Source organism: Pantherophis guttatus, chromosome 2, assembly GCF_059756535.1.
Source record: "Pantherophis guttatus breed Tessera chromosome 2, ASM5975653v1, whole genome shotgun sequence".
NCBI lineage: Eukaryota > Metazoa > Chordata > Lepidosauria > Squamata > Colubridae > Pantherophis > Pantherophis guttatus.
The window spans coordinates 277,024,362-277,051,791 of NC_142064.1; the positions used below are offsets into that span (position 1 = coordinate 277,024,362).

The 27,430-nt window shown below is 46.8% G+C and overlaps 1 protein-coding gene across 1 annotated transcript in view; it reads right to left on the bottom strand.

Moving 5' to 3' along the window:
* Positions 1-2,488: 2,488 nt before the first annotated feature.
* The window catches only part of LOC117656702 (alpha-1-macroglobulin-like), a 45,568-nt gene continuing 20,626 nt past the window's right edge, over positions 2,489-27,430 (bottom strand). The window contains exons 9-19 of the mRNA XM_060693481.2: positions 26,761-26,875; positions 25,278-25,387; positions 22,978-23,139; positions 20,780-21,004; positions 19,045-19,108; positions 17,701-17,846; positions 17,063-17,212; positions 13,209-13,373; positions 12,246-12,309; positions 7,634-7,841; positions 2,489-3,118 (exon numbers count right to left, since the gene is read on the bottom strand). Of these exons, the coding sequence (XP_060549464.2) occupies positions 2,905-3,118; positions 7,634-7,841; positions 12,246-12,309; positions 13,209-13,373; positions 17,063-17,212; positions 17,701-17,846; positions 19,045-19,108; positions 20,780-21,004; positions 22,978-23,139; positions 25,278-25,387; positions 26,761-26,875 (1,623 nt within the window). The 3' untranslated portion in view covers positions 2,489-2,904. The remainder of the gene's footprint in view (positions 3,119-7,633; positions 7,842-12,245; positions 12,310-13,208; positions 13,374-17,062; positions 17,213-17,700; positions 17,847-19,044; positions 19,109-20,779; positions 21,005-22,977; positions 23,140-25,277; positions 25,388-26,760; positions 26,876-27,430) is intronic.

A 27,430-nucleotide genomic window follows, 5' to 3' on the forward strand; every position in this document is an offset into this window, starting at 1 on the left:
TCCACACATTTTAGGATTGTAAATTTGAATAACCCTGTCAAAAAATGGGCAAATTAAGATCCTTTTTAGTGATCTGTGCTTTGGTCTCCTTTTTTAAAAAAAACATACTACAGATTATCCTAAACAGCATATCTATGAAGAAAGATTCTAATAGTGCTTGAGGTAGGAATCCAACAAGCTTCTCTTTGCTATTCTTGGTAAAAAGAGCAATTAAATAACTCAAAAAAGGGGATCAACCCCATTCTGGCTAATGTTAAAGCCAACCACCATCTTCTGGGTACAACCTACACTCCCTCTGCAAATTTTAGTTCATTTCCCCCCTAAACACTCATTACTTTCATGGCTGTATTATTCCATAGAGAAGCATCTGCTAGAATAGTGTTTTCAAACTCAGCAACTTTAAATTGAGTGGACTTCAGTTTGCTGGCTGGGGAATTCTGGAAGTTGAAGTCCAGACATCTTAAAATCATCAAATTTGAAATAATGTACTAAAGGGAAAAAAAAGTATTGAAAATCAGTTCTCTGGCAAAAATGGGAGCGAGAGAAATACGCAGTGCCTTAAAGAAATATGAAAGCTATAGATGTGTAGAATCCAGTGGGTAGTGGGGGTTTTTTTTGTTTGCAAATTGGGGCAGGATAATTTCAGGCGGTTTTGAGACCTTGAATGCAAACAATTGACAGTTAAGAATTAAGCAGCCTGAGGGCAGAAGAAAAAGCAATGAATGGAAACTAATCAAGGAGAGAAGCAACCTAGAACTAAGGAGAAATTGCCTGAGAATGAGAACAATCAGAGCGAGAAAAATCTCCACTGATAGAGGACCCACAATTTCTGGAGGCAATAGCCTGCCTCCAGAAATTGTGGGTGCTCTATCAGTGGAGATTCCTAAGGAGAGATTGGACAGCCATTTGTCCAGAACAGGGGTCTCAAACTTGTGGCCCATGGGCTGGATACGTCATGTGCTGGCTCCGCCCCCACCCGATTTAGCAAAGGGGGGGAAAGTCCTGATATGTCACATGATGCTGCCGTGACGACACGAACTTGATACCCCTGGTCCAGAATGATATAGGTTCTCGCTAGAAGAGGGGGAGTGTCATGCCCCAGCATATAACTTTTATATACTGTTGTTGCTCTGTAGCCCCATCTAGTGGCTGGAGGGACAATGACCAATTATATTGTTTGAAGCGGATTCAACCTCTTTAGCCATCGGCCTGCTGTCATGCCCCCGTCGAAGTCTGAATCTGCGGGGGAAAGATGAGCTGGAACAAGAGTTGACAGAGATGGAGAGGGCGGCTCCATTGGCTTTGGAGGAAACTGGGCAAGGTCAGAGTCCGTCCAGGCAAGGCTTTTGTGAATTAGTAAGGCCTGTAGACAGGGAGAGCTCAGGAGAAGAGGAAGGACTACCCCCTCCTGATCCGAGAATAGACTTTTAAAAGCATTTTTTAAAAGGGTGAGATCAATGGAGACTGAGCCGGCTATGAGGGAGAAGAGTGCCCCGCCTCCTTTCATAAGGCACACCTGGGGACTGAGATATAAGGAGGTGCCAGTGGGAGGGGCATTTATCAGGAGCAACAGGGGTGGGTTCTACATTTTTTTACTACTGGTTCTGTGGGCGTGGCTTATTTTGTGTGTGGGGCTTGGAGGTCATGTGACTAGGTGGGGGTGGCTAGCTGGTCAGAGTAATTTCTGGAAGGTCCTCGCACTTACGACCAGTCCTCGCACTTACAACCCGACTCATTTGTTTGCTTTTAACACTGATCAGCTGTAGGACGGCCCTTTGAAGCCCCGCAGCAAGAGTTTAAACAGGTTTTTTTTCCCTCTAGTCATCAGCTGGGACTCAGGAGGCAGCAATAGATTGGGGGTGGGACCAAATAAAAGGTAAGAATAACGTGGGGGTGTGTGGAGGGGTGGGAGGGCGGGGTGGGAGAACCGGTTCGGTGACGTCATATCGTCACCGCTACCGGCTCGGCCGAACCAGACCGAACCGGGAGGAACCCACCACTGAGGAGCAAGCGTTGAATCTGTTGAGCCTTGTGTGTACTTGCCAAAGCCTGGAGATTGCTGTACTCTCCCTTGTGGGGCTTGCAAGTTTGCCTGAACTTCTTCACTGAACTTCTTGCCCTGGTTACTGTTTTGCTAACCTGGCTTATTGGACTGCTGGCCTTGGTTGCTGTGTGGCTAACCATGCTTACTGGACTACTCGCAGGTGCGGATGAGAGCTTTGCTCCAGGATTTGTAGTGAATGTGGGAACGTTTGGGGGCACAGTTGGAGCAATAAAGGGGAGTTAGACCTGTTCTCTGGTTGTGTTGCTTTAGTGCCATGCCCCGGGTCATCACACCCGCACGCTCAAAACAAGTGCATGCTGGGAAGCCAGTCTTCATTTCTTTTAGCATTTGGAGAAGGCAGAAGCACAAAGAAGAATCCATCTAAATCTGTGGCACATGGTCATCCGAGGACAAACCCACAACCCTCACACAGAGCATCGTTGGTGAGATTTAGATTACTTGTATTTATTAATTGTTATTTTCAGCAGTAACGCAATACTGCCTGTCTTGTATTTGGTCCTCATTGTATGTATCCTTATTTTCCCCAATTTCACCATATCCTGTTCTTTCAATAAAGCATTCGGATCTACGCCCACAGTCTTTTTTATTGGAGGATAGGTGGGTTTAGCTGCATGTCTAGCTGCACACAGACTAACATGTAGTTAGGACAGAACAGTGGGGTTGGCCTGTAAAAGTGCTTCTCAACCTTGGTAGCTTGAAGATGGGCGGACTTCAACTCCCAGAATCCCCCAGCCAACAGCGCTGGCTGGGGGATTCTGGGAGTTGATGTCCACCCATCTTCAAGCTACCAAGGTTGAGAAACACTGGCCTAGAAGGTCTCTTCCAACTCTGTTATTCTGTTATTCTGAATTGGAGGACTGCTGGGAGGCCTTCAGAAAAGTGGGCTGGGCCAAGTCGAAGCCTATGAATGTTGACAAACAGAAAGCTCCAGCTTTCCATTCAGTGATGGTGTCCGGGATGGTCACAGGAAGTGCAATCTCTTTGGGTTCTTCAGATACATCATGTTTTCTACTAGACTGATGGACTTGAGATTGGCTGTTTCCTTGAGAACCACTGAAGGACACAAGAGAATAGAAAGTGAGGGAAGCAATCCGCTACAGGTAGTCCTCGATTTACAACTGTTAGTTTACACATTTGTTTACACATTCCACATTACAACAGCACTGAAAAAAGTGTCTTATGATCATTTTTCGCACTTACAACCATTGCCACCTCTTCATGGTCACGTGATCAAAATTTGGATACTTCACAAGTGACTCATATTTCTGATGCGGTGTCCCGGGGTCATGCAATCCCCTTTCGTGACCTTCGGACAAGCACAGTCAACGGGGGAAGCCAAATTCACTTAACAACCATGTCACTAATTAACAAGTTGTAAAATGGGACAAAATTCACATGACTGTCTCGCTTAACAACAAAAATGTTGGGCTCAGTGATGGTCATAAGTCAAGGACTACCTGCAATGAACTCCATCAAGGAGACACAGGATAATCGTTAGCGCTGACTACAAGTAGTTGCTTAATAATTGTTTGAAGTTATGATGGTGTCCCCCACCGCAAAGTTACACATTTTCAAAGGTATGATGGCTGCACACACGCACGCATACAAACACACACACACACCAATCTCGTGATTGCATTTTGGGCACTTGGCAACCAGCCTCCCGTGCAGTAGTGGAATTCAATTTTTTTTACTACCGGTACTGTGGGCGTGGCTTGGTGAGCATGGCAGAAGAAGGCTACTGCAAAATCTCCATTCCCACCCCACTCCAGGGGAAGGATAAGGGGTGGGTTCTAATTTTTTTTTACTACTGGTTCTGGGGGCGTGGATTATTTTGTGGGCGTGGCTTGACGGTCATGTGACAATTCTTTAGGATTTAGCAGAGGTACTGGTCTAACAGGCTTTTAACTGCTTGTAGAGCTGTACCGGTCTACTCATTTATTTTTGCAGGCACTGGTCTATTCATTTGTTTTTGGAGGCACTAGTCTACCCATTTATTTTTGCAGGCACTGGTCTACTCATTTATTTTTGCAGGCACCAGTCTATTCATTTGTTTTTGGAGGCACTAGTCTACCCACTTGTTTTTGCAGGCACTGGTCTACTCATTTATTTTTGCAGGCACCGGTCTATTCATTTGTTTTTGGAGGCACTAGTCTACCCATTTGTTTTTGCAGGCACTGGTCTACTCATTTGTTTTTGGAGGCACTGGTCTACCCATTTATTTTTGCAGGCACCGGTCTAATCATTTGTTTTTGGAGGCACCGGTCTACCACCAAACTGCCTTTTACCACTGATCAGCTGTAGGGCAGCCCTTTGAAGCCCCGCGGCAAGAGTTTAAAGTTTTCTTCCTTCTAGCCGATCAGCTGGGACTCAGGAGGCAGCAATAGATTGGCGGTGGGGCCAAATAAAAGGTAAGAATAATGCAGGCGGGGGCGGGGTGGCAGAACCTGTTCGGTGATGTCATATCGTCACCGCTACCGGCTCGGTGGAACCAGGCCAAACCGGGAGGAACTCACCACTGGGAAGGATACTGCAAAATCCCCATTCCCTCCCCACTCCTGGGGGAAGGATACTGCAAAATCCCCATTCCCTCCCCACTCCTGGGGGAAGGATATTGCAAAATCTCCATTTCCCATCCCACTCTGGGGCCAGCCAGAGGTGGTATTTGCTGGTTCTCCGAAAATAAGACCCTGTCTTATATTTTTTTGAACCTGAAATAAGTGCTTGGCCTTATTTTCAGGGATGTCTTATTGGGGTGCGTGGAGCAAGACAGGATTCCTCTTGCCATCTTACCTGATTTCCAGCTCTGGCTCCCTAACCCTAACCAGAGGAAATGATGGGGACCGGCTGTGCATGCATTTAAATATTTTCGGGGCGGGTTTATTTTCAGGGAGGGCTTATTTTCGGGGGGGGGGGCTTATTTTAGTGCATGTGCTCAAAAGCCCGATTGGGCTTATTATCAGGGGTTGTCTTATTTTAGGGGAAACAGGGTACTCAAAATTTCCGCTACCAATTCTCCAGAACCTGTCAGAACCTGCTGAATAGCACCACTGCTCCCATGGTCACATGACTGAGATTTGCAGTGGTTTTTTGCTGATTTCTGGCATTTAGTTCTGGTCTCCAGCAAGCAACCCCCACTGGGGAAAGGGATTTGCTTAACAACCATGATATTTGTTTAATGACCATGGCAAAAAAAAAAAAAATCAGGGCCAGGTCACTAACCATACATTTTTTGGGGAAAAAAACAGCATAAAAGATTACTCAATCCTAGAGCAATTGTGCGAAACACCTCAATGAATCAGATGTCTACACAATAATGTAGGTGGTCCTCACTTAACAACAGAAATGTTGGTCTTAATTGTGGTCATAAGTCAAGGACTCTCTATATAGAGTTAGAATGCTGTGACATGAACTGTCTTGAGAGTTTTATATTTAATATAGGTAGTCCTTAATTTAGAACAGTTCACTTAGTGACCATTCAAAGTTAGAACGGAACATATGTCCATTTTTTATACTTATGGCCATTGCCACATCCCCATGTTCACATGATTTACATTTGGATTCACATTTATAACGGGTTGCAGTGTCCCAGGATCACTTGAACACCTCCTGCAACCTTCTGACAAGTAAAGTCAACAGGGAAGCCAGATTCACTTAACAACCGTGTTACTAGTTTGATAACTGCAGCGACCCACTTAACAAATTTCTCACTTAACAATATATATTTTGAAGTTTAATTGTGGTCATAAATTGAGGATTACTTTAAAAAAAAAAAAATCTGTATTGCAATGAAGATGTCAGCTGCTCATTTTCTCTGTCTTTGAAGCTCGCTAGCAACTGCCATAACCTGGGGGAATGGGGCATCTGGGAAGGGAAGCCTGCTGGAGGTGTGAAAGGATGCTATTTATTTATTATTTATTAATTCAATTTGTATGCCGCCCCTCTCTGAAGACTCAGGGCGGCTATGGGAAATTGGGTACCCTGTTTCCCCGAAAATAAGACATCCCCGAAAATATTTAAACGCATGCGCAGCTCGTCTCCACTATTTTCTCTAGTTAGGGCAGGGGTCAGCAACCTGCGGCTCTGGAGCTGCATGCGGCTCTTTGGGCCCTCTGCTGTGGCTCCCTGTCAGGTGATCCCACCACGGCTGGCCCTGCCCCTCGCCCTCCCCTCCCAGTCACTCCTCATCTGGACTGAGAAGGTAAGGGTGACGGCGGGGGATAGAGAAGCAGCCAGGGCAGAGACAGAGAGATACAGAGGGGGGGGGAAGAGAGAGAAAGATATAGAGAGATACAGAGAGAGAGGGAGAGAAGGGGGAGGGAGGGAGGAAGGGGAGCGAGATATGTTAAAGGATTTTGTGGTTCCCTGTGTTTTTTAATAACTGGTTCTCTGCCCTAATGACTGGCTGGGTAGGCGTGGCTGGGGAGGTGTCATGTTACTGGTGGAAGTGAGTGACATGGAGTTGGCCACGCCCACCCAGGTTTTGTGGCTCCCGGTGTTTTCTGTGGGAAACGGGTCCAAATGGCTCTTTGAGTATTTAAGGTTGCAGACCCCTGGGTTAGGGAGACAGAGCTGGAAATAAGGTAAGATGGCAAGAGGAACCCCGTCTTGCCCTATGTGCCCCAAAATAATAAGACCTCCCCAAAAATAAGGCCAAGTGCTTATTTTGGGGTTCAAAAAAAGTATAAGACAGGGTCTTATTTTTGAGGAAACATGGGTAGTATGGACATTAACAGAGGTGCCAAACCGAGCCATCTGCCGAGCTTCAAGGATGCCAGACCTGGGAAAGGAATTTGCACCAGTGCCTGAGACACCAAATTCCCAAAGCATTGGAACAGAGCCTGATTGGGAATTGCTTTCAATATACAATTTGTCAGTTCATGAATTGGAATAGAGATGGCAACAGATCAGCCAATGGGGACTGTTTGGTGACAGACAATTTGGAGCCTGGGCGTGGCTTAATTTAACTGTTCTGTATATAAGAACTTGAGTGCACTGGCACTAGCCTGCTTCCATCCTGGCCTGTGTTGCTTTTACTTGCTACTTCTTCTTCTCTCTACCACGTTGGAAAAAGCTGCATGGGTATTGTATACATGCATCATGTGTTGTATTATTGTACATAGAGAAGTTTCTTATGTATAATTGAATCCTGCTGAATTATTTGCTTGTGTGCTGGCTGGATTGCAACAAACTCTGACACAATTTTCGCACGCTTTTTCTTTAGAGCTTGCCTCATCCATGCTGCATTCAGCATCTCTAGTAAAAATACATTTTCTCTAAAACCTATGGAGTCAAGGATCTTTCTTTCCTAGGGAGTAGCTGTGGCCAGACTGACACAGAATGAATTGCAGGCAGACTCCTCCCACACCAATTTAAAGTACTTGTCTTCTCTTGGTGTCTTCCAGAAATATTGGATTACCACTGCCTTTATGCTCAGCCAAGCCAACTCAAACTTGCCATTGGGGATGATGGGAGGAGGGGGAGTTATAGCCCTCCATGCCTGGAAGCCCCCCTAGGTTGGAGAAATTGGTCTCCAGGGGAATCTCTTAGACTGTGCCATCCACTTACTTTACAAAAACGAGTTCCCATATCCACGTTTCAGGAAGGAAGCGCTGAGGTGTCCTTTTAGGGGCAGCCTCAACCTGAGGAGTGACAGGAATGGAAGATCCCGGACGAAAAACTTCAGCTGATCCATCAAATGTAGAGACTGGAACGAGACCCTGAGCAAGAAAAAGCTCTCCAGATACTGGGAAAAGTTCAGACTCAAATTCCATCACTGTAACACAGAGAGAAAGCCATTTGATGAGTTGTATTTGAAGGATATTAGTCCCTCCCCTCCCAGGTCCAGTTTTGGTCTTGGTCCGCCTAAATTCATGGCGGATGACTGGAGGCTTCCAGACAGTTGAACAATGAGGGAACTATGTCCTAATTTCACCCCTGGAAGCCTCAACCTTTCCACTTTCTTTGCTTCATGGAACTCTGTACCAGAGTTCAAACATCACTTGTTAGATTCCCCCATAAACTCCACCCTCTTTGTGATGGTTACTATCAACCCCACAATTAAAACAGTGTTGGATTTGGGTCCTCAACAAGTCAGGAATAGCACTTAGACTTATATACAGCTTCACAGTGCTTTACAGCCCTCTCTCAGCAGTTTACAGAGTCAGCCTATTGCCCCAACAATCTGGCTCCTCATTTTACCCACCTCAGAAGGATGGAAGGCTGAGTCAATCTTGAGCCTGGTGAGATTCGAACTGCTGGTAGGCGGTAGAATTAGCCTGCAATACTGCATTCTAAACGCTGCGTCACCAAGGCTCTTCTCAATTGCTTAAGAGAGTTCAGGTCAAGGATTTTTGAGCATCAAGAGAAAGTAAGTGGCATTGCCCACATGGTGTCATCATTTTTAACAATGACACAGTGAAGATCAGGTGGATTCTAGGCCACAGAAAAATGAAACAACAGAGCTGGAACGGACCTTGGAGGTCTTCTACCGGCTGCTCAAGCAGAAGATCCTATATACCATTTCAGACATGTGGTTGGCCAATCTCTTCTTAAAACTCTCCAATGATGTAGAACCCACAACTTCTGAAGGCAAGCCAGTGGAATCACTGGTTAATTGTTCTGTCAGGAAAGAGCTTATTTCTAGGTTGGTCCTCTCCTTGATTAAGTTTTCAAACACTAGTTCTTGTCCTGCCCTCAGATGCTTTGGAGAATAGTCTCAAAGGTGCTTTTTCAAGCGACAACTGGATTTTCTGGTTTTTAACAGATTAACAGAGTTGGAAGGGACCTTGTAGGTCATCTAGTCCAACCCCCCATCCAAGTAGGAGACCTAACACAATTTCTGACAGTCTCTTTTTGAAAGCTTCCAGTGATGAAACTTCTGAAGGCAAGTTGTCCCATTGGTTGATTGCTCTCATGGTCAGAACATTTTAAAAAATCAGCTCCGAGCTGAAGAAGCTTCTTGAATGAGAAGGGAAACATCTTCAAAGAAAAACCAGAAAGTCCAGTTGTGTCTTGAAAAAGCACCTTTGGGACAACCATGACCTGGATGACTGAGAAGCTCCATAGACTTTGGAGAATAGGTTGACCCCCCCCTTCTCTTGCAGCCCCTCAAATATTGGAAGACCACTATCTGAGGACAGGACAAGAAGCAATGGGTGGAAACTAAACAAGGAGAGAAGCAACCTAGAACTCAGGAGACATTACCGGACAGTTGGAACAATTAATCAGTGGAACAACTTGCCTCCAGAAGTTGTGAATGCTCCAACACTGGAAGTTTTTAAGAAGAGATTGGATAACCATTTGTCTGAAATGGTATAGGGCCGTGATGGTGAACGTATGGCACGCGTGCCACAGGTGGCATGCATAGCCATATCGGAGAGCACACAAGCTCTCTCACATGTGCACTCCGGCCAGCTAATTTTCAGGGCTTCTGGACCCACTGGAAGTAGGAAATAGGCTGTTTCCTGCCTCTGAAGGCCCTCGAGTAGTGGTGGGGAAGGCCTGTTTTTCTTTCTCCCCAGGCTCCAGAGCTTTTCTAGGAGCTTGGGGAGGGTGAAAACGGCCTTCCTCACCTCCCGGAGACCCCCCCAGAGGCCCGTTTGCCAACTTTGGGTTTAGTTTAGTTTAGTTTTAGTTTTATTTGATTTGTATACCACCCTACTCCCGAAGGACTCAGGGCGGTGAACAGCCAAACAATAAAATAACATAGATACAAAAAATTTAAAAAACCAGATAAAATCAAATTAAATCATTTTGGCCCAGACAAATTAAAACACCCCAATAATTTAAAAACAGATTAAAATTTACATATTTAAAAAGGGAAGAGATTAGGCCAAGCCCGCCTGATGGAATAAAAAGGTCTTCACAGCGCGGCGGAAGGTGCGCAGATCCGGGATCCTCCGTATCTCTGGGGGGAGCTCATTCCAGATGGTAGGTGCCCCCACAGAGAAGGCTCTCCCCCTAGGGGTCGCCAGCCGACATTGTTTGGCTGACGGCACCCGGAGGAGTCCCTCTCTATGAGAGCGTACTGGCCGGTGGGAGGCTATTGGTGGTAGTAGGCGGTCCCGTAGATAACCAGGTCCTAAGCCATGGAGCGCTTTAAAGGTGGTAACCAAAACCTTGAAGCGCACCCGGAAGACCACCGGGAGCCAGTGCAGCTCGCGCAGGAGAGGTGTCACATGGGAGCGCCATGTCGCTCCCATTACCACCCGCGCGGCCGCACTCTGCGCCAGTTGGAGCCTCCGGGTGCTCCTCAAGGGGAGCCCCATGTAGAGAGCATTACAATAGTCCAGGCGGGAGGTGACGAGGGCATGAGTGACCGTGCGTAACGAGTCCCGATCCAGAAAGGGACGCAACTGGCGAATCAGGCGAACCTGATGAAAAATCCTCCCGGTCACGGCCGTCAAATGCTCTTCTAAAGACAGCCGTGAATCCAGGAGGACGCCCAAGTTGCGAGCCCTCTCCGTGGGGGCCAATGATTCGCCCCCAATAGTCAGTGATGGCATCAACTGACTATATCGGGACATCGGAAACCACAGCCACTCGGTCTTGGATGGGTTGAGCCTGAGTCTGTTCCTCCCCATCCAGATCCGTACGGCCTCCAGGCACCGGGACATCACTTCAAGGGCATCATTGGGGTGATCCGGGGTGGAGATGTACAGCTGGGTGTCGTCAGCGTACTGATGGTACTCCACCCCGAAACCACGGATGATCTCGCCCAGCGGCTTCACATAAATGTTGAACAGGAGAGGCGAGAGGACCGACCCTTGCGGCACCCCACATATGAGGGGCCTCGGGGTTGACCTCTGTCCCCCTGTCAACACAGACTGCGACCGGTCAGAGAGAAAGGAGGAGAACCACCGCAACACAGTGCCTCCCACCCCTAACTCTTCCAACCGGTGCAGCATGATACCATGGTCGATGGTATCAAATGCTGCTGAGAGATCTAACAGGACCAGGACAGAGGAGCACCCCCTGTCCCGAGCCCTCCAGAGATCATCAACCAATGCGACCAATGCCGTTTCCGTGCTGTACCCGGGCCTGAAGCCCGACTGGAACGGATCCAGATACGTCGTTTCATCCAGGTGCTGGGGGAGCTGTTGCGCAACCACACTCTCAACAACCTTCGCCACAAAACGAAGGTTGGAGACCGGACGATAATTTACCAACATTGCCGGGTCCAGGGAAGGCTTCTTGAGGAGAGGCCTCACCACCGCCTCTTTCAAGGCGGCAGGAAAGACACCTTCACCCAACGAAGCATTTATAATCCCCTGGAACCAGCCTCGTGTCACCTCCCGAGAAGCCAGCACTAACCAGGAGGGACACGGGTCCAATAAACAAGTGGTCACGTTCAGTCTACCCAGAATCCTGTCCACGTCCTCAGGGGTCACAGGATCAAACTCATCCCAGATAACATTCTCAAGACCTGCCCCCGTCCGTCCCCCTGAGACTACCCAGTCGGAGTCCAGATCTTCCCGAATCTGAGTGATTTTGTCATACAGATACTGAACAAAATCCTCGGCTCTACCCTCCAAACCGGAAGGCCCGTTTTTTGCTCTTCCTCAGCCTCCAGAGCCTTTCTCGGAGCCTGGGGAGGGCGAAAACTTTCCATCCCCCAGGAAGGTCCTCCGAAGGCAGGAAATGGCCCATTTGTCTCCGGAGGGCCTCCAGGGGGGTGGGGAAGGCCGTTTTCGCCCTCCCCAAGCTCCTAGAAAGGTTCTGGAGCCTGGGGAGAGAGAAAAACCTTGCCATTGCGGGCCAGGAGCGGGGGGAGCAGGGGGGAAGAGTCACACACACTTGTGCGGGGATGGGACGCATACACAACCTCTCTCTCCCCCCCCCCCGCTCCTGGCACGCGATGGCAAAAAGGTTAGTAATCACTGGTATAGGGTTTCCTGCCTAAGCAGGGGGTTGTACTAAAAGATTTCCAAGGTCCCTTCCAACTCTGTTATTCTATTTCTATTTCAATTTCTATCATGTCTTTTCATTAGACTAGACATATCCAATTCCTGCAACAAAGGAACACTCCCTCTCAGCCCTTGTGGAACAGAGGAATTCGGGATCAAATCTCAGCTATCGGGGTCTCCATCCATGAAAGAGTTCCAGCACTCAATCCTGGAAGTAGCTCGATTGTAAAAGATCCCTTCCCTTATTACTTTCCCCCCATTCCAGGTCTTACCACGGTCGGAGCAGTATCCCGGGATGCGTATCTTGGTGTTGGTAAAAATGCTCAAGCCGAAGGCCTACCAGATGAAGCAAAGAGCCACTGAGAAACAGTCCTTTCTGCTCATGAAAAGTACTTATCAATGTTTATTTTTCAGTACGTTCTAATATACCCAACCATAAGGAATATATTATTGTCCAATTCTCTCCAGTAATTTTTTTTTTCATAGTACTGCATCTTCTGCAGATGGTACTTAAAGAGACAGACAAGCAACAGATGGAAATGGGCATCTTCAATATCCATCTATACCAGAAAGCCAATCTTTTGATGGGTCTGTAGCAGAGAAGCAGTGGGAGAGCCTGCAGTACTGCATTCTAACCACTGTGCCACTACGACTCTTAACTCTTGGTGCAGTGATCCACTTAACAACTGTGGCAAGAAAAGTCATAAAATGGGGCAAAACTCACTTAACAAATATCTCATTTACAGTAGCAATAGAATTTTGGGCCTCAATTATGGTCATAAATTGAGGACCACCTGTAAGGTCAGATTAAATCCCAGCAGATGGTTAGGAAGGACAAATCATTAAGAAAATAAGGAAAGTATATCACGAATGAAGGCGAATATACGTGTCCCAGGATAATGTTGCAGGATCCAATCTTGGTCAGTCACCAGGATGAGAAATTGTGCTTTCCGAGCTTTCGGACTCATTCTGGAGCCCATCTTCAGGGAACTTCTCTCTACCAGAATGTGTGCTAGTTTCCTGAAGATGGGCTCCAGCACAAGAGCAAAAGCTCAGGAGACGAAACCTCTCGTCCTGGTGACCGACCCAGATTGGATCCTGCAAGGAAACTATATCTCTATGGATCTGCCCAGGAAGGTACCATAAGTCTACTTCAGCTCAGCAGAGAACCTACTACGCACTTCTTGCCTAATGAGAGCGTCTCCCATGTGGGGAATCATAGCTTTGATTCTTACCCTGAATATCTTGTAAGCATCCCAATCCTCAGGGAGAAAATGCACTGAGGTGCCAATTCTTTCACTCCTGGTTGGTTGTTCTTCAGGACAGGGATGAAGATTGAACGCATCCATAAAGCAGTCAACAGAGAAGATGTACTCCTTCTTGGGAAGGAAGCTGTAAACCTGAAACCAGAAAGGCTGCAACTGAGGATGGAGATTTGGGCTAGAGGAATTTCCTGCCCATTAAGCTATCAGCCAATAAAGCTGTGCAACAGCAATAGCACTTAGACTTATATACCGCTTCATAGTGTTTTACAGCCCTCTCTAAGTGGTTTACAGAGTCAGCCTATTGGCCCCAATAATCTGGGTCCTCATTTTTACCGACCTTGGAAGGATGGAAGCCTATGTCAACCTTGAGCCGGTCAGAATCAAACACCTGGAGTGAGCAGTGAAATAGCCTGCAGTACCTGCATTCTAACCACTGTGCCACCATGGCTCTTAATGCAATGGGAGAAAGACCTTGGGAGATGAGGGAAGGGAAAGAGAGCAGATAAAAGAGGAACAAACCTGAAGCTGAGCAATGGACAGAGAAAGAAATGTAGAGAGGATCCACCCTAACCAATCAGGTGATAGAAAGAGACAGGAGGCGAGTGGTACTTTCAAACCTGCAAGATTGGTATCAGCCTCTCAAGTACAGCAGACCAAACAATAAACACAATAAGGTTAGTTAATTGTAAGGCCACATTAATAGACTCTTGCAAGTCTGAAAGGATAGTTATCCTGCCACATCTTTTTAGCAGTGGATCAATTAGGGCAGATCCCTTCCACGTATCTTTCTCTGCTCATTACTTCATTTTGGGCTCCTTGGGCAGCATCTCTTCTTTCTGTCTTCCAAGGTCATTCTCACGTTCCATTACAGGCCACCCCATGAAATGATGAGTTCTCTTTTACTGGAAATCTCAAAGCAGAGGCCACCTTGGTCTTCTGGCCAAGATGATCCAGATTAGATGTCACCAACTGGTGGTCCGTGAGAAAATTTTGGTGCACAGTGCACCCAGGTGGAGGAGCTGTTCTGGGATGACCAATGGGCCAGTCTTGTGACTAGAGCTCTGGGATATAGGACCAGCCAGGCAGGTCATGATGGGGCTGGAAATCTATGCCGTAGAGGGAGGTACATGCAACTTGCAATTTTGCAGGTAGTGCACATGCAAAGAAGTAGGGCAGCCCTCGCTGGCTGGAACAAGGTAATGGAGCTATTACGGCAAGGGGAGGGATGGCGGCACAGGCGGGCCAAAGCAATGGGTGTCGGCAACCTGTAGCTCTTTCGTCCCCCTGCTGTGGCTTCCTGTTGGATGAGAGAGGGGAGAGAGATGAGAGGGAGAGAGAGAGAAAGAAGGGAGAGGGGATAGGGAGGAGAGATGAGAGAGAGAGAGAAGAGAGGGGGAGAGAGAGAGATAAAAGAGAGAGGGGGGAGAGAGATGGGAGAGAGAGAAGGAGAGAAAGAGAGAAGGGAGAGAGAGAGAGAGAAGAGAGTGGTAGAGAGAGATGAGAGAGAGGAGAGAAAGAGAAGGGAGAGGGGAGAAATGAGAGAGAGATGAGAGAGACAGAAAGAGAGAGGAGAGAGGAGAGAGAGAGGAGAGGGGAGAGATGAGAGAGAGAGATGAGAGAAAGAGAGATGAGAAAGAGAGAGATGAAATGAAAGAGAGAGAGAAGAGGGGGGAGAGAGAGATAAAAGAGAGAGGAGGAGAGAGAGATGAGAGAGAGAAGGAGAGAAAGAGAGAGAGAAGGGAGAGGGGAGAGATGAGAGAGAGATGAGAGAGAAAGAAGAGAGGAGAGAGAGAAAGAAGACGGGAGAGAGAGGAGAGGAGAGAGAAGAGAGAGAGAAGAAAGAGATGATAGAGATGAAAGAGAGAGAGAGAGAAGAGAGGGGGGAAAGAGAGATAAAAGGGAGAGAGGAGGGAGAGAGATGAGAGAAGGAGAGAAAGAGAAGGGAGAGGGGAGAGATGAGAGAGATGAGAGAGAGAGAAAGAAGAGAGAGGGGAGAGAGGAGAGAGAAGAGAGAGAGAGAAGAGAGAGATGAGAAAGAGATGAGAGAGATGAAAGAGAGAGAGAGAGGAGAGAGGGGAGAGAGAGAGAGATAAAAGGGAGAGAGGAGGGAGAGAGATGAGAGAGAGAGAAGGGAGAGGGGAGAGATGAGAGAGAGAGATGAGAGAGAAAGAGAGATGAGAAAGAGAGAGATGAAATGAAAGAGAGAGAGAAGAGGGGGGAGAGAGAGATAAAAGAGAGAGGAGGAGAGAGATATGAGAGAGAGAAGGAGAGAAAGAGAGAGAGAAGGGAGAGGGGAGAGATGAGAGAGAGATGAGAGAGAAAGAAGACGGGAGAGAGAGGAGAGGAGAGAGAAGAGAGAGAGAAGAGAGAGATAAGAAAGAGAGATGATAGAGATGAAAGAGAGAGAGAGAGAAGAGAGGGGGAAAGAGATAAAAGGGAGAGAGGAGGGAGAGAGATGAGAGAAGGAGAGAAAGAGAAGGGAGAGGGGAGAGATGAGAGAGAGAGAAAGAAGAGAGAGGGGAGAGAGGAGAGAGAAGAGAGAGAGAGAAGAGAGAGATGAGAAAGAGATGAGAGAGAGATGAAAGAGAGAGAGAGAGAAGAGAGGGGAGAGAGAGAGAGATAAAAGGGAGAGAGGAGGGAAAGAGATGAGAGAGAGAGAAAGGAGAGAGGAGAGATGAGAGAGAGATGAGAGATCCCTGTGTTTTGTTTTCTGTGGGAAACGGGTCCAAATGGCTCTTTGAGTGTCTAAGGTTGCAGAAACAGGCGATCAAGCTAAGTGCCTGAAGGACCCCATCCCGTCACTGGGAATCCAGGCACCTCAGTGAGCGGCACGCTGGATTCATATTAGTGGTCCGTGGGATTTAAAATTATGAATTTAGTTGTCCCTGACGTCCGAAAGGTTGGTGACTCCTGATTCAGATGAGTCTACATTGAAACACCTCTGAGACAGGCTGATTAAGAATTCAGGAGTGATCCAAGCAAGCACCAATATTTGATGGAGAACCAGAATTTGGCTTCTTGGTCTGTGTCCTTCCCCAGTATTCCACACTAGCTCTGGGACTCTGTGTCAACTTCAAAGGGAGATTTTGCTGATTGCAGCCATTGCCACTTTTCACCTTCCACAGAGTCAGGGAGGGAAGATGTCATTATCAGGCAGCAAGAAGAAATCGTCCCATGAGAACAAAGGTTGTCTAACCAGATGTTTTACTAAGACTTGGACAGTTTTCCATAACAATACTGGATATTTAATTGGACAATGTGACCTGCACTTATGGGGAGGGAGGGAGATTCTATTCTTTAATTATGTGAAAACTGTGGGAATTAGTTAGAGTTGGTTTTGCTTCAATCTGTGCCGACATGATGTACTCAACGAAGTTTAGCATAAAGAGATTGGATCATCTCAAGCTTGCTTGCTTGGTTGGGTTTGCCAGTCGGAACCTTGACACTCTGAGAAGAGGACTGACTCAAACTTTCTCAGGAATTCTACTCCTAATCCATTACTTTCACCACCATAACACTCTACTTCACATTATGGCAAAATCTCTGGGCTGTGATATTGGGCTACCCTCGGTCTACATGCTTTGTCCTTCTATTTTTTTCCTATATTTTCTTCCTTTAAAATTAATTTATGGACAATTTTCTTTGCTTCTCCTTCCCTGCAGTCCTCCCCTAGCATCTTAAATTTAGTTGTGACCGCTATCTTCTGGTGTAAATTGTAAGAGATCCTATTTGAAGTACATTTCTATGGACAAGTAAATTTTAGGATGAATCCAGCAGGAGCCAGGACATATCTGGCCCCCAAATGAAATGCAGTCGGAACTCACCTTCTCAGGGGAGAGCTCAGCTTCAGGATTCAAGAGATAGACGTTCTGGTCAACGGCATGGACGGCACAGAGGGAACCGGGGAAAGCTGAAAGATGGAGTTGGGTTTTCTGGCCAGGCAGACCTTCTTGATCAGGGAACCACAGTTTGGCCTGTAAACATAAAACTGGTCTTTGAAAAAAATCTCTTCCTCTTGGTGTGGAATGAATGGAAGGAGAAATTAATGGAATGAAGTCATCCTTGTTGTCATGCATATTGTAACCTTGAGTTGCCCTCTGTGACTAACCTCAAGCCACAGTTTGACAGGGTCAGTGGAACTACTGGCTGACCCCCCCCCCCCAAAAATAGGCTTAGGTTTAGCCAATGTTTGGGGTTTTCTTTCCATTGCAACTTGGTTATGACCCACTGAGATACTGGCATTCAAGGGAACAGGTCTGGCCAGGACATAACGGATTACATCAGCCTGCACAAGCAGATAGCAAAAGGGTAACTCAAGAACTATTTCTCAAAGGATCAGGAGCAAAGGAGGCTTTGTGGATTTTAGCACCAGTAGAGTTGAGTAGCACCAGCTTAAAACCTGTTCTGGAACATTAAGATTCTGCCTTTCTTTAACACCAGAACACAAAATGCAAAACTTTACCTTGTTGGGGAAGCAGTTTTGTACGATGAATTTTTTCGAATCAGCAACAAGTTCTCCACTGGGCAAAATGGTGTAGAGGAGCAAGTCGATGCTGGGAGTAATCTCAGCATCTATCCAGACTTTCAAAAGGAAGTCCCCTTTGGCTTCTAAAGGATGAAATTCCGAGGTGGAGGAAAGGGAAAGAGAGATCAAAAGAGACATATAAATTTCATCAGACAGATAGAGAGACAGACAGACAGACAGACAGACATATATGATGACAGATATAGACAGAGATGGATGGATGAATAGAGAGAGAGGGAGGGATGGATGGATGGATGGATGGATGGATGGATGGATGGATGGATGGATGGAATTAGGTCCAGTTGGAATACATCAAACTTTACCAGGGTGACCACAACAGGCTGGGAAATGTGAGTCAAAAATGAATCATTGAAGAACCAGAAGCTGAAGGACTTCAGCTGCTGTCTTCTTTTCAGTTGTGAGGGCTTGCCTTCTCCACAATAAATTTTAGGTTTGTGGTGGCAATGATTAAGTCGGTAGTCCCACTTGTTTCAGGGATCCATGAAGCAGCAAGTGAATCTCCCTCCAGTAACATCTCCCGCTACATAGGAGAGCAAGGGACATAAAACAGATCCCTGGCACATGCCATGGAGTCCTTCAACCCTTTGCCATCCTAAAAACCCCAAATGCTGCCTCAAACCCATGAGTCAGTGCTGTTAATAGTGCCTTCCCATGGCTCTCCAGGGTTTCTGGAGACTCTGGGTTGGACTTGGGGCCTTCTGTGTACCAGGTGATTGGGAACTGCATCCCATTCTCTATCCTTCCTTCTTCCACCTTGCATGTTTTGGTTATCCTTGAAAACAAAGTTACGTCCAGCATGCCAGCCTGCTGACTACAAGAGACTGAGCCCCTAAACTCCTCTGTGGGTCTCCGAGACGGGTCTGTCCCAGAGGAAATGAAGAATAGGCATCTGGGCAGCCTTCTACCGTAGTTGCAAAGAGACATCCCTGTGATGCCCAGCAAAAAACTCAGGATGAAGGAAGCGGCTGCAGAGATTTGGGAGAAATGGCCTGTTCCTACTGCTTGAGACCATCCCTTTCCTCTGCCCAATGGCAGGGCTGGCTGTATGCGCCCACCTTCCATGCCCTGCCAGTGTGAAATGGGATACAGTGAACCCAGCTGTGAGTGGGAAAAGGAAGAGAGGTTTTTCAGACGTGCAAGGGGCACCCAGCATTCAGCAAGAGAGAACTGGAGCCCCATAGATGGAGTCACCCCAGGAACGTCTGGGAAGCTTTTTGCCAAGCAGGAGGGGGGAGTGTAATTTGGAGGGCAAACATTTACCTTTTCCCTGTTCCACTGGCTGCCGGTGTGTCCCTGTTCGTATGATGTTCCCCCTAACCTTGACCTGCATGGAAAGAAGAAATTCCTGTAGATATGCTAGGGCTTGGAGAAATTGATTGATTTGATGGATTGATTGATTTGCAACTTTAAACACTGGCTGTCATGCTAAATATATAGACGCCTAGAATTGCAGAGCTGCAATTGTCTAGTTTAACCTTTTGAGAAGTGTGTAAGATTAAAACAATAGTATAATAATTAGTGGACCAGAGGAATGCTGTCGATACAATTTATTTTGACTCACTCAAGGATCATGGGTAAAAAAAGGCAGAGTGCAAAAGGGAGATTGCCTCGGTATATTTATGTTGTGGTTTAGTGCACATTGGATGTTGTGGCCCACAAGCGGTCTGCGCAGATTGTTGCTGATCCTGATGACGAGGAGGCTGGTGTGCTGTCGCGCCAGCAGCCTGTGCGGCCGGCACTCAAGTCGGACAGCGAGGAGGCTGAAGAAGACATGGTGCCAGAGGCGGAGATTCAGCCAGGGCCTTCAGAACCTCCAGAGGCTCCTTTAAGTGAAGAGGATGAAGTGGAGGAGCCTCTTCTCAATGCATGAGCACGCAGAGCTGCCAAAAGGCAGGAGTGGTTACTCAGGAGGTGGTCTCCTTGAGAGTAAGGCTTGGGGCTAATTGGCCACTCCCTTAGCCTATTTAAGTTTGCACACAGCTTGTAAAAAGCTGCAGGAAACAACACATGTTCGTTAGCTGATCATTGAATCTGGATTTCCTCTGCAAACCTTGCTTCTGGGCTTTCTGCCAACTCTAGTAAAGACTCTATCTTATCTGTGGAATTTCTGGCAGGTTGTTAAGGACGTTTAATTAACAGCCTGCCTTTGTAAAAAACTACGTTTGGAAGTAAAACTGAGCTTTGTTCATAGTTTGTGTGTGTTGCGTTCTCTGGGATCCGTAGCTGGGGCAGAACATTGGAGTAAGGCCACACCTGGTATATGGCATCCAGTTTTGGTCACCACATTACAAAAAAGATGTTGAGACTTTGGAAAAAGTGCAAAGAAGCGCAACTAAGGTGATTAAAGGCCTGGAGAGTAGAACGTCTGAAGAACAATTGCAGGATTTGGGTTTAGCTAGTCTAGAGAAAACAAAGACTAGGGGGGACATGATAGCAGCCTTCCAGTATTTGAGAGGCTGCCACAAAGAAGAGGGGGTCAATAAGGGGCGTGCATAAGTGCACCAACGTGCCTACCGTCCCTGTCCTAATGTCCCCTTTTACTCGTATCCATTTCATGTATTAATAATCATGTTTATACTTACATCTGTTATCTAATACATGCTTGACAAACAAACAAATAAAAATAAATAAAATAAATAATAAATAAATTTATTTTCCAAAGCATCAGAAGGCAGGACAAGAAACAATGGACTGAAATTAATTAAGGAGAGAAGCAACCTGGAATTAAGGCGAAACTTCCTAACAGTGAGGACAATTAACTAGTGGAACAGCTTGCCACCAGAAGTTCTGGGTGCTTCATCACTGGAGATTTTAAGAAGAGACTGTACAGCCACCTGTCTGAGATGGTATAGGGTCTGCTGATTGATCAGGGGGTTGGACTAGAAGACCTCCAAGATCCCTTCCGGCTCTATTCTGATTGATCGATTGATTGATAGCTGTTTAACAAAGCAAAGCAAATGTGCCTTGTGAATGCAGCCTTTGCCTGAAGACTCACCATGTAATAGAAGACAATCTCGTCCTCCTTCAAATCACCTCGGTTAAGGATGTAATGCACCCGAAAAAACTCATGGCGCTGGCAGGTTAACGTTTTTGACGCAGGCTCAGTATGTAGGTAACTTTTGCTTGGAGAATAAAGCACATACGCCGTGTGACTTGCTTTAATGTGACTGGGTTGAACCCAGTGCTCGCTATTACACCAAGGTTTGTTTTGATAGAAAGCCTGAAAGGAAAAGCACAGATTAAGAGAAATTAGGTGGGAGGCTGGCTGAGAACATTTCGCTGGCAAGGGCAAGAGAGACGGGCAGCTCAAAAATGTGACAGATCGATAGATGATACGGTATTTCCCCGAAAATAAGACCTCCCCCAAAACAAGCCCACCCTCCCAAAATAAACCCTCCCCCGAAAATAGTTAAACACATGCACAGCTGGTCCCCGCCATTTCCTCTGGTTAGGGTTAGGGAGACAGAGCTGGAAATCAGGTAAGACGGCAAGAGGAGCCCTGTCTTGCTCCACACACCCCAAAATAATAATACCTCCCTGAAAATAAGGCCAAGCGCTTATTTCAGGGTTCAAAAAATATAAGACAGGGTCTTATTTTCGGGGAAACAAGGTACAGATAGATGATAGATATACAATAGATATTCAGTAGATATAGAAATAGATAGATAATGGATGGGTGGAGGGATGGATATGAGAGAGAGAGAGACAGAGAGATATGTAGATATACAGTAGATATTCTGTGTGTGTGTGTGTGTGTGTGTGTATGTGTGTATCTTTTTTTTTTTTTCCTTTTTCGTAGGCTTTTATGTGCATATTCTTTCTAGCCAGGTTTTACCTACGTAAACTTAGTTGTTCTACAGCCCTAGGTTCTGTGAAATCTCATTCACAAGTTTCTGGGCCTTTTTTCTGCTGACAAACTGCAACTCTGTGTTGCTCTCTGGGAGACTCAGATAGCTATTTCTGCCTCTTAAGGCCGACAAAGGAGATAAGTGCTGGCTGGATCCTGGACAGTGGCGCAGGGAGAAGCATGCACAGCAGAGGGGAAGGCGTGCCAGAGATTAGCTGAGTCACTGGACCACACCCCACAGGGTATAAATGTGGGTGTGGTGGCCGGTTCAGTTTGTGACAAGCAAAAACTAGAAATAATCCATGATCTCTGCATTACTGGACTTCTGCCTGCCTTGTTGGACTGCATTTGGACTAATCCTTGTATTGCTGAAACTTTGCCTGCTTTATCGGAATGCTTGCAGTCTAATCTTTGTTTTGTGTGAGTAAAGTCTGAATTGGCAGCTAGCCACTGGGTTGCTGCCAGCTTTATCTTCAAAGACTTTGTCGTGTGGCTTATTAACTCCGGGCCATCTGTGGGGGTGCGTGTGTGGGACGGGGACAGAACACCTCCTTAAGCAGTAAAGGACTCGAAGTCCAGCTTTGGGGGAGGGAAGATCACTTTCACCGCTTTTATCTAGAACTGAGCAGGGTCAGTTGTTCTGTTCCATACACGGACAGGAGACCACAAAGAAATCTTCTAGCCTGTGGACTAGACTTGTCAATTGAAAACACATCTGGGAATAAAGCCACAGGGGACCTTTCTTGCCATGGAAATGACAGGGTCAAGCCTGGGCCGGGATCTCAATGGTGACTTTTCAAAGGATAATATACAGGGTATTTTCGGAATGAGCAAAATGGAAAATCACCTTAAAAGTGGGGTGGGGGAAGACCGTGACAATGAGAAAAGAAAGACAGAGGGGAAAAAAGGGAGGAGCCCTGAGTACTTTTAACCAACTAACTAGAATAACTTTAACTTTATTGTCACTTTAAATCTATACTAATCAGCATACATTAAAATGAAATTTTGTTGCATAGAGCTCTCGAAGGGTCACCATCTCCAAAATACACTACACATAAACATGACAAAAATATAAGTAAGTAAATAAATAAAAAATATGCATATACCCACATATATTATATGACACAGAGAAACAGCACAATCTACTTCGGATGTATAAATGTACATGGCGAGGAAAACGAACCTTGCGAGTTTCCCAGACGGATGGCCTAGGGAACAAAGTTGTTACAGAATCTGCTAGTCCTGCTAGAAATACTTTGAAACCTCTGCCCAGAGGGGAGCAACAGAAACAAACCATCAAGTGGGAATGTCATAAAATACAGCCGTCGCAAATCGCAAAGACTAACCGAAAAAAAAAAATCGTCTTCTTCTAAATTAGTGGTTTCTATGGAGAATTCAGCTCTCCCCTCAGCGTCCGTCACTTGATTGAGCCACTGGTGAGTTGTCAGTATAAAAATCTCCACTGTTCCATTGCTGATCGGCATGTTGTAACTGTCTACCAGCTTCACCTGCACACAAAAACCGATTGACACATTGACCCAACTGGTTGCGGCCAAATATTTCAGGATTTACCAATGCAATTTCTACTCTGCCTTTCCTTCAGGGACGCCAAGCTTTCCCATCAAGCCATCCTAATTTTTTCCCCATCGCTACAACTCTGTGAAAAAGGGGAGACTAGCAGGAGGGACTTGAGCCTGGGAATAGGTTTTGGGACTGCGGCTGAGAAAGAAAGGGGACAAGCAAGTAGCCACTGGGAGATGGCGTTACAGGTTGGTTTGACAAACGGACTCTTTGTTAGGGAAAAAGGGCTTTGGGAGCTTCAAAGCAGAGCATCCGCAGGGGATGATAATAGCAGTAGCATTTCTATACTGCTCCATAGTGCTTTACATACTCTCTGGACAGTTTACAATGTCAGCACGTTGCCCCCAACCATCTGAATCCTCAGCTGCAGGCTAACTCACTGCTCACCACCAGCAGTTCGATGTCCTGAGCAGCTCGATGTTGACTCAGTCTTCCGTCCTTCCAAGGTCGGTAAAATGAGGACCCAGATGGTTGGAGGCAATAGGCCGTCCCTGTATACTGCTTAGAGAGGGCTGTACAGCACTGTGAAGTGGTATATAAGAGTAATTGCTATTGCACTGAGGCATGATTGGGACTTTATGGTGGTTGCCATCTTGAGTTTTTGGGGCTACCACCATCATTCCCATGGATACCCCTGCTTAATAATCCTGCTAATGAATAAAGGCTGAAAGGTTCCTATTGTAGACACCAGCTTGCTTGCTTGCTTGCTTACTTCCCATCCATCATCTATCTATCTATCTATCTATCTATCTATCTATCTATCTATCTATCTATCTATCTATCTATTTATCTATCTTACTATCTATCATCTGTTGGAAGAAATGTCCATCTGGATTCAGTTCCAAGTGGAGAGAAAGACCCTGGAAACATGGAAGCTGCTTGGAAAGATGGTTTAATGGTGGACAGGACCATATGCATTTTTGGGGTACTGAGCACATGGGAGAGAAACAGAGAAAGACAGAGAGACAGAGACAGAGAGACAGAAAGAGAGAGAGAGAGGGAGGGAGGGAGGGAGGGAGACAGAGGGAGAGAGAGAGAGGGAGGGAGGGAGGGAGACAGAGAGAGAGAGAGGGAGGGAGGGAGAGAGAGAGGGGGGAGGAGGGAGGGAGGGAGGGAGGGAGACAGAGAGAGAGAGAGGGAGGGAGGGAGACAGAGAGACAGAGAGAGAGAGGGGGGGGGAGGGAGGGAGGGAGGGAGAGAGACAGAGAGACAGAGAGAGAGAGAGAGAGAGACAGAGACAGAGACAGAGACAGAGAGAGAGAGAGAGATTTCCTAGTATATTTCATTCTTCTAGGAGAAGAGTGGGTGCGAATTTGGGTCCTGGGGAAATGAGCACATGGGTGAGAGAGACAGAGAGATTTATAGCCTCTCTTGGGCTTTGAATTTGAGTTTCCTGCTCCTGTGGCAAGGGCATGTATTCTTATTCAACTGTAGACTCCCATGTGGCTATGTGGGGTCATGGGTCATGATTCAGGTTTGGTTGAAGCTTTAGGCTGGTGCAATGATGGGGTTTTGTTTGTGGCTGAATGGCTTTGCCCTGAAGGATAATCCCATCATCCTGGAGCGGAGGTCTTTTGTCCCTCCTTCCTTCCTCCCTCCCTCCCTTCCTTCCCTTCCTCCCTCCCTTCCTCCTTTGATTGAAATGGTATAAGATCTCCTGCTTGAGCAGGGGATTGAACTAGAACAGCGGCCCCCAACCTTTGGGGCACCAGAGACCCATTCGAAGGAGAGAGGCTTTTCCACGGACCAGAGAGGGCGTGGTTTCACATGCTGCCTGCATCCTACGGATGGGGCTTCGCTTGTTTGTGCGGCCCTGTTTCTGGCATGCTGAGAGCCGGTACTGGGCCATGGACCAGGGGAAGGAGACCCCTGAATTACAAGACTTCCAAGGTCCCTTCCAAGTCTGTTATTCTGTACTCCTCAATGCTTTTACACTGCTTTTGATCATTCTAGCTCAGAGCAGCTGGCCAGCAGCTGTTAGGGTGAAGAAATGGCATTGGAGCAGACTGGAGGACTGATACGGCTTAAATCCAGCTATGCAGAGAACCCGTAGCTCTCATCTTACCTTCACGACATAGGGCAAGCCGGGTTTATAGTAACGGTCTGGGTTTTCAAAGGTAATTTTGCTCAACGTGGACGTGATCTCAATGGTTTCTGTGGCACTCAGCTCCACTCCTGTTGAAGAGAAGTGTCATCTGCAAAAGGCTGTTTCATTCCCTTCCTCTCCAATTTCCCAGAAACTCCTTGTCTCTGGAGTGCCAAGAAGCCTGACTCTTTTGATGGATGTATTTACGGATTTCTGCTTTGGACAAGGGGTTGGAATAGACGATCTCCAGGCCCCGCCCCCCCATGTGCAGATTTCTCTGACATGTCTATGAAGATTCTCAGTCATCCAAGTCATGGTTGTCCCAAAGGTGCTTTTTCAAGAGGCAACTGGACTTTCTGGTTTTTCTTGGAAGACGTTTCGCTTCTCAATCCAAGAAACTCCTTCAAGGAATTGGAGAAGCTTCTTGGATGAGAAGTGGAAAATCTTCAAAGAAAAACAAGAAAGTCCAGTTGCCTCTTGAAAAAGCACCTTTGGGATTTCTCTGACATACTAATTCCCTCTGTTGGTTTGAATTTGGCACTCAGTAGCCCTTTAAAGGTTTCTCCCTGTCCAGTCATGAGTGGCTCAAAGGGGTAATGCACATGTGGCCAGCACAAAAGTATGCAACGGAGTAACCTTTTCCGCTGAAGAGATAGCTATTTTTCTACCTACATTTGCATGCTTTCAAGCTGCTAGGTTGGCAGGAGCTGGGGCGAGGATGGGAACTCACCCAATCCTGCAATGCTCAGGACTCGAACCTGAGCTGTCAGCTTTTCAGCTGATAAACCCAGAGTCTTCTGGGCTTATCTCTGAGCTACCACACTCTTCATGGGATATCAAATTTGATTAGTATGTCTCAGACTTCTTGCAACCAGCTGATTTCTTTCCCCCCACAAAATCTCATCACTTCACTGTCTGTGAAACGGGTGTTGGAGCAGAGAACAGTTTTCTCATTTATAACTGAGATGCTACTACTCTCTTAGACTTAGACAGGGGGTGTTTTTTCTATCAAGTTTGATTCAGCCTTCCAGCCTTCCGAGGTGGGTAAAATGAGGACCTAGATTGTTGGGGGCAATAGGCTGACTCTGTAAACCGCTTAGAGAGGGCTGCAATAGCAATAGCCTTCAGACTTATATACTGCTACACAGTGCTTTACAGTCCTCTCTAAGCGGTTTACAGAGTCAGCCTATTGCCCCCAACAATCCGGGTCCTCATTTTACCCACCTCAGAAGGATGGAAGGCTGAGGCAACCTTGAGCCTGGTGAGATTCGAATTGCCAAATTGCAGGCAGCCGGCATTCAACACAAGTAGCCTGCAGTACTGCATTCTAACTACTGCGCCACCAAGCACTGTAAAAACTGTAAGTCTAAGTGCTATTGCTATTGCTATCTCTTGTAAGAAATGGAAGCTTTAGGTCTGGTTCTATTAGCCCATTGGTGCTCTTCTGTTTCATGAAGGTTACCTGTCCCTTGCTCTGTGATTTTGCCTTCTACGGCGATGGCCATCGAAAAGCCGAGCCACCTCAGTTGGAACTCCTCCATGTTCACCACCTTGGAGAAACAGCCGTCTCCATCTGCCTGCATGCCACAACAACCAAGAAAGAGAAGCCTGTAATCCAGGGGTGGGTTCTACTTACCTTTACTACCAGTTCGCAGTGGGGCCGTGCGTGTGTGCGAAGCGAGTAGTCTTGTTGGTTCTTTGGTTGGGCTATTTACTATTAGCTTCTTTGGCAGTTGTTGATTGGGGTATGGTTTACTTCCAGATTGTTGATCTGATGTTAATCTTGATGTTAATCTACACTCATCTGGATGGTTAGATTACACCAAGATTTGAATTTATAACTGTGGGAATATTGTGCACAGTCACTCACGCCCTCGTCACCTCTCGCCTTGACTACTGCAACGCTCTCTACATGGGGCTCCCCTTGAAGAGCACCCGGAGGCTCCAGCTGGTCCAGAATGCAGCAGCACAGGTAGTGATGGGAGCAACATGGCGCTCCCATGTAACACCGCTCCTGCGCGAGCTGCACTGGCTCCCGGTGGTCTTCCGGGTGCGCTTCAAGGTGTTGGTTATCACCTTTAAAGCGCTCCATGGCATAGGGCCTAGCTATCTCCGAGACCGCCTGCTGCTAC